The following is a 7,173-nucleotide window of genomic DNA, read 5'->3' on the forward strand; positions in this document are numbered from 1 at the left end:
AAATTGTCAAAGGGGAAATCCCAAACCATGATGATGACTCTGCCCGACGGTAAACTCTATGCTCTAGGATTCCCCGAACCAAACCCAACACCAGACCACAAGTACTTGCCGCCTTTTGAGGTATTCGACTTTAAAGAGCAAACATGGTCAATTCTGCCGGACCCTCCATTTGATGATCTTGTAGGTTCTCCTAGTAGTTTCAATTGGTGCTATGCAACTGTAGACACCAGCATCCTTCTCTCCGCTGAGAATTCGTGCACCTACCGCTTTGATGCAGCCTGCCCTTCTAAAGAATGGAAAGTACACACTGCAGCACCGCTGCCGTGCTCTATTGGCAGAGCTTTAGTGTTGAACCACAGCAGCGATTACAACATTATGTTTGGTTACGACTCCTGTTATGGAGCCAGTCAAGACATCCGTAACTTCACCATCGGAGTCCATCTTATGGACAACAGTGATTACTCCTGGACACATATCACCTCTCTCCTTGTTCTGCCACCTGAGATTCTAGCTCGGTTGCCTCGTCACTTTTTTCCGGTACGGCAGTATAGTATTGTCCATTTTGGAGGTCGAATCATATGCCTTGTTCTTCACAAATTCCTGAAATCCAAACAGGCATGTGGGTGTGATATGAATCCTACTAGAGATACAGATATGAACAGTATCTCTTGTGCTGTAGTCACATTTGAATATTGTCTATCACCCTACTCCAAGACCATCAAGTTCAACATCCTGGGTTTCCGCCTCCTTAAATTTGATGACGGATATGGAGCTAGTATGCTTGGTGCCTTTTTGGTGGGGAAAGTTTTATTCCTGATCACGACTTCCATGTCAGCATAATTCTCATAGCTAATGATATCTTGGCTTTGCTTGGTTTGATTATGTTGTTGTTCATCATGTCCTTCTAATTTGAGGCAAGGACACCAGCCTCCCTTCAGTTTGTTCTATTACTTGCTCTTAAGCATGATTTTTTTTCTTTGTTCTTTTTTTCTTTGTTCTACCTTTCTATAAATCTGTTGCTCCGCTATTATCGTTCAGTTCATCTACCACTACTCATAATTCATTTGCATGTATTAGCAAGGATCCAGTACAAGATGACAATCCCTATGGTGGTAAATTCCCAAAAGCAACCAAGGTGATAATTCTTTTTCGAAATATTCTTACCCAGGTGTTTTCTAAGTGGCAATGGCTTTACAGATCATGTTTTCTTTTGTTTTTAGGGCATTACGCTAAAAACAAGACAAGAACTACCCGATTCTCTTTTTGAAAGGAAACCACCTCTTCTGTGGCAACGATGGCAAATGTGGGTTGTATTCTAAACCACTCCTCGATTGTTCCTAGTTCTGCCTCTCAGCAAAATTACTATTTCCCATCTTGTTCATTAGGGCCTGATAGTGTCTCCCCTGCGCTGATTACATAACTCGCATTGGTGGCAACAGTTATAAATATTCACAACAATATGCTGGCCACTATTCTATTCTGGCTGGACCTGGCAATGCGTATCCAAATACTCATTCTGTAAGTTGATTTGAACAATATTCATGCCACCTTTATATTTACTTCGAATTCTTTTCCGTGGTGTTAGTGTATATTTCAGGGTGTTTGTGTGTGTGTGTGTGCGTGTCTGTCATAACGCTCAAGGACATGGTTGTATGATACTAATCGAATCAGTGTTATATATGATAAAAGAGTAAATGTCTACGTACATTATAAGGATTGTTAAAGTTGAATATATTCATCTCTGTTACATGTTTCTGGTTTTTATTTATGTTTTCTGTTGGGTTGTTTTTGTTGGCTGGAGGCAAAGCTGGGTACCAAACCTTGTTCAGGCTGGACCGGCATATGTTTGTCCAAATTGTCATGCTGTAAGTAATCAGTCAACTTCTTTTCTAAGGAGTCAGTCCCAAGATCAACCTACAGGAGGGAATACATGAGGACTTATCACTGAGGATGAGATTATGAGTACGTACAATTCGTCTGACGATCAATGAGAATATGACTACGATTCGTCAACGTCATTAGATGTTGATCATGGAGAACCTACTCACTATCGGCCTTGCTATTTCTTCGTTTGATACACTATGCGGGCTAGTTACCTTTGTGTCATACATTAAATATACGTGTAACATTATTGTATGACATTAATATAAATGCTTTTCGATGAATTTTAAGTGTCTGATGTCCTAGTTATTTTCCTATGGCTTCTGCTGCATCTAAAAATGTTGAAAGTGTTTTTGAGTTCATGTTTAGCTCTGTATATGGCTCATTAGTAATTTGACAAAATATATTCAGTATGGCCAAATGCCATTCTCTTTGTTTCTGCTATTTCATAGATTCTGAGATTCAAGGTTCTTACAAGTTAAAGCACAACACTAATGATTGCCCACCAAGTTTAACCATTGATTTGATTTTTTCCTCAGCCTCTCAGTAACTTGTTTGGTTGAGATTGTTGTTTAGTTTCAATATATTAGAGCCTTTTTCTTAAACGAGATTCTACTTTGTTTCAATGCAACTTTCTGTATGCTTTTTTGTATGTTTCATTCTCCGTTTCGTTCTGGTGTGATTTGTGCTTACAACAGTACTTTTTTCTTCTTTTTTTTTTTTCTTTTTTTGAAATAACTGGAATGTACTTTATAATCAAGGTTTATCAAAATTTTCCTCAAAGGGCAAATATAACAGTTAAATTCGACTCTCCAAATAATTACTTTACCTCTTCAAAAACCGATAACCAAGACCCTATGTTCTTTATCTAATTGATCTCGATCTGCTCTGCCATTTGAAATGTACAACCAATTCCCCAATCTCCAATTCCAATAAGGGCACAGAGAGGGACTTCAGCAATTTCCTCAGAAATCACGTCAAAAATGGCTGGGGAATGTACCGTCCCATTGTGTTTATGGATGAGACTGGCTTGATTGCAGTAGTGGGGAAGTTTAGAGGAGGATTGTTTCTCAACTCTTGACTGAGAAGATCAAGAGACATCAGATGCCGAGATGCTTAGCTCCATAAAAGTCGGAAAGGATTTCGAAAACGGATGTTATTGAGGGAAGGAGACAGTTCAGTATCCCGTACAGCATCCTGAGATGTTTGAGAAATATGGGATGTCACCCTCAAAAGGGGGTTCTTTTTTATGGCCCTCCTGGATGTGGTGACTCTTTTTTGATGAACTCGATCCTATTGCTAGAGAAGTAATGTTGCAGGTTGTGGCGGTGGTGCTGATCGGGTACCGACTCATTACAGAAACGGATGGACTGTCTGCCAAGAAAACTGTCTTTGTTATAGGTGCCGCCATCAGACCTGAGATTATAGACCTGACTAAGATAAATTTCAGACAGGTCTGGGTAAATGAGAAAGTAAATGACCGGAGTAAATGACACAAAATGAACAGAAGTCTAAACAGATCAAGGGAAAGAGAATTCGCTGAATGAATCATGAAAAAAAAAAAAAAAAAAAAAAAAGGGAACATCAGTGATATAAAAATCACTTTTCATTGATAATATTTGAATTGTTTTCACAAAGTTATATAGATCATATGAACAACATGATCCCTATCCAATGGTGAGTTACAGATCAATACAAAATGAGCTAGGATTGACAAAAGCACCTTACTTTTTCAGCAAAGTGAAATTAAATTCTGTTATGAACCTCAACGACATCTTGAACATATACACGCCCGGAACAAGAAGAGGAACCAGCTTGATGAAAAAAACAGCTGAGTCACTTGCTTCTCATGACGTCAAAGCAAGATAACTAGAGCTCTGCAATACTATCGATAACAATCTGCTACCAAGGAGCTCCCCGGATCATATTTTACATCAAGAATTTTCTGCATAAAAGAAGGTTGTATTAAGTAAATAGGCATTTCAAAAAGTTTTACTTACTAGGTATGTACAAGTTTGGTAGTATCATCCCTCATCATTACATGAAGTTGAATGTACTGTTTTTAACAAGTATGTAGGGAGTGTGCCTGTATAAGTGTGTGTGTAAATGTCCTTGATTCTTGATTGCCAAAGTTTTACATGATGGACGCTGACTGTCCGTGAACACAGATCTCAGACTAGATGCCACAATTTCTTTTGCACAGAGATAATACGAACCCCAAAGATAATCCAAAGATAATATAGCAACTTATCATTATTCTATTGAGTAGAATATAGCAACTGACCCTTGTTCTCTCTAGAACCTCCCTCCACAAGTTATATGTGGCATATATACATATATATACCCCTATATAATATATACAATATAAACTGGAAAAATGCTAGGAAATCCAGTTATTAATGAAAGGTAACAAAGGCACAGTAAAGACGTCACATCTCCTTGTACCAACCTTAATTATTCTCCTGTCCAATCTATTAATTCACTGCGAGGCGCATAAAGCTTTGTCCCTCGCTCTTCCACATCGTTAACCACCCCCCGGCATCTCGGAAAACCACAATAACATGCAAGTTGTTCATCGATTGAAAAGAATCTGTAAAATAAAGGAATAAAGGAGAAAGTTAGCACCTTAGATACAAAAGTAGAAACCGCAAGCACAGTAAGAATCGAGAAGAACCTGTAATCATATGTAAGTTCTTCCCATCTTTTAATGTCTCTCTTTGCAAAAATAATTATGTGCTCATCTGAATTCACACTTATGACTCTTGAGTAGCAATTCGGCTGCAACCAAGAAAGGTGATTCAGGTCAGGAAATAACCAAACATAGATGTAGAATTCACAAAGCATAAATGTTCATAATATTCAAACAATGCATATATAGAATTATATATTTCAATCATATCAAAATTGATTAAACAAGTAGGAAGGGGAAACCAAAAGCTGCAGATAGAAAGCATCAAATGACAAGAAAGTAGAATAATGCAGGATCCAATTTACAAATGAATTATCTTCCCACTCCACATGTTTAAGCTAACAGCAAAATCAACCAGTTTATGAAACTTCAAACACCAGATAAGCAAGTCAGGTCAGATTATACGCACCTCACAAGAATGATTGATCAGGTGAGCAACACTTCCAGCCCGTGTGGCATCAATGACTCGTTCATCATCAATCCGGAACATATAAGTCCCAGCCCCCTGCATGGGCATTGTTTTCTCAATTTATATGGAAGTCAAAATACGTACAAGTTACTGAATGATAGATAATTTTATTTATTTGGATAACAATATGAATACTAGAAGATCATAGAAGAAGAAGATATGCTTTGCAGATGCCAGAATCTTGGGGAAAGACTTAGCTAGAGACTAACTGATTCTTAGTTCTGAAACTATAGTATAAAACATTTTAGAAATTGATGAACAAATCAAACCAATAGAATCTGCAACTCTTTGTTCTTTTGGATCATTTGAGTGCATTAGAGTGTCTTAGATTAAACCCAAAAGCTTAAGCATACACGTGGGATACATTTACAACTCGTGTAATCCATTACCCCAAGTGCCTTCTTCTACATTCTAGTGAATTTATAGTTAGCATTTAACAATGAAAAATAAAGACTTAGAACAGAATTGTCCCATATGCACAATGGGAGGACTTGAACTGAACAGTAAAAACTGGTTCTCCCTCTCCCAACTGTCCAAAAAGTGCACGAGAAGATACATCCTAAGTAAACAATGCAATGCTGTAGGAAAAAGTACTTGCCACGCCATGAGGAACTAAAACCATCAAAGAATTGAGCGAACACCAACTCACAACCACTGAACAAAGCAAAATTTTCAGAATGTCTTGTTTCCGTTTCAAGACAATTCTTTTCCTCACAACAGAAGACATCAGATCAAGCCTGCACTTGATTCCTTAATCCAGTTTATCATGTTTTCTTTAAATAAAAAAATTAAAATTAAGCAAAAATTAAACTTCAAGTTTAAACCTCACTCTGTTTTCTGGGCAGTTGCCCCTTTCGGGAAAAGGAAAAAAAAAAAAAAAACCCTCACTCTCTTTCATGTTTCCTGTTCCCATTTCTCATCCAGAAAACTATATATATTGTCGCTCATTTCCACCAGATCCACAAGTGTAGCAAAAGTTTTCTTGGAATAAAAATTATTCTTCTCGTCACTAAACAAACAAACTCCTCTTCCAAATTGTCCAACCTCAAAACCCATTTTTATAACCCCAAATTTACCAAAACACCTCATCTTATATATTTTCCTCTCCTTCAACTACTTCAAATTCTAGGCTAACAGAAATTTAGGAGTCAACCACCTTTAAAGCTCACAGCCAACAACTGTTTTAAAATCTAAACAGAAAGGACTCCCAGTATTGCCTCATACCAATAATACCAGTTTTCTGCTTTATCCAACAAGCATATATAGGCATCTTCCTCTTTAAGAAACACCCAAAAGTAAAATCTATTTGCACTCCTATGGATCCCATAATCAATTCTTCAGTGACTAATAAAAAAGATCACTCGAGAAAGAATCAAGATGAGTGCTTTAATATCCCTTCGTGTGTGAATATATCCATCCAAGAAGACTCGCAGTATAGGTCAGACAATTACTCACATTCCACAGGGAGGTGATTCACAATTTCACTTAACAATAATCTGTGTGGCAGTGCCATGCTAGCGAGCACAACCCCATGAGGCAAGATAATCAAAAGATCAAAGGGAGTCGGTGCACGAAATGTCCTATACAGTATAATGCATGCTCTAGTGATTAGTGATCACTAAAACCAACATACCCCAGAATAAATTAAAAAAGTAAATCATGTGGATCATTTAAAACCGACATAAAGCAAGAGAGCCTTATATGTTTGAATGAATCAGCAATGACCTTTTTGAATAACTTACCACCAATGAATTATATATGAATCGCTCTCTCCTGTCAGCTATAGGAGGTCTGACAAGTTCACCAGTGTATTCAATCACCTGCAAAAAGATGAGATAAGCAATCCATAGTCTTCTGTAGGAAATTAGAATGAACAAAGAATGTTATTATACCATGTCGCCCGCTCTATGTGGGTGCTTCGCAAATATACCAAACCCATGAATTCCTGATTTTCCTAATAAAAAAAAGTTGCAAGAAGAATAAATTAAAAAGCAACAATAATAATAGTAATATATAACAGACCCATGCAAACATCCAGAAAATACACATGATAGGAACCGGTGGAACGAATGCTTAAGTTCAACAATGCTTCAGCATATAAGTATGCATGTGTATTTTGTTTAATACATTACAA

At 37.4% G+C, this 7,173-nt stretch overlaps 1 protein-coding gene across 1 annotated transcript in view; it reads right to left on the minus strand.

Moving 5' to 3' along the window:
* Positions 1-3,470: 3,470 nt before the first annotated feature.
* The window catches only part of LOC101303032 (histone-lysine N-methyltransferase ATX2-like), a 14,154-nt gene continuing 10,451 nt past the window's right edge, over positions 3,471-7,173 (minus strand). Inside the window, exons 21-26 of the mRNA XM_004297983.1 lie at positions 6,932-6,993; positions 6,782-6,859; positions 4,980-5,075; positions 4,556-4,659; positions 4,331-4,471; positions 3,471-3,826 (exon numbers count right to left, since the gene is read on the minus strand). Coding sequence (XP_004298031.1) covers positions 4,336-4,471; positions 4,556-4,659; positions 4,980-5,075; positions 6,782-6,859; positions 6,932-6,993 — 476 coding nt within the window. The 3' untranslated portion in view covers positions 3,471-3,826; positions 4,331-4,335. The remainder of the gene's footprint in view (positions 3,827-4,330; positions 4,472-4,555; positions 4,660-4,979; positions 5,076-6,781; positions 6,860-6,931; positions 6,994-7,173) is intronic.

Source organism: Fragaria vesca, linkage group LG4, assembly GCF_000184155.1.
Source record: "Fragaria vesca subsp. vesca linkage group LG4, FraVesHawaii_1.0, whole genome shotgun sequence".
NCBI lineage: Eukaryota > Viridiplantae > Streptophyta > Magnoliopsida > Rosales > Rosaceae > Fragaria > Fragaria vesca.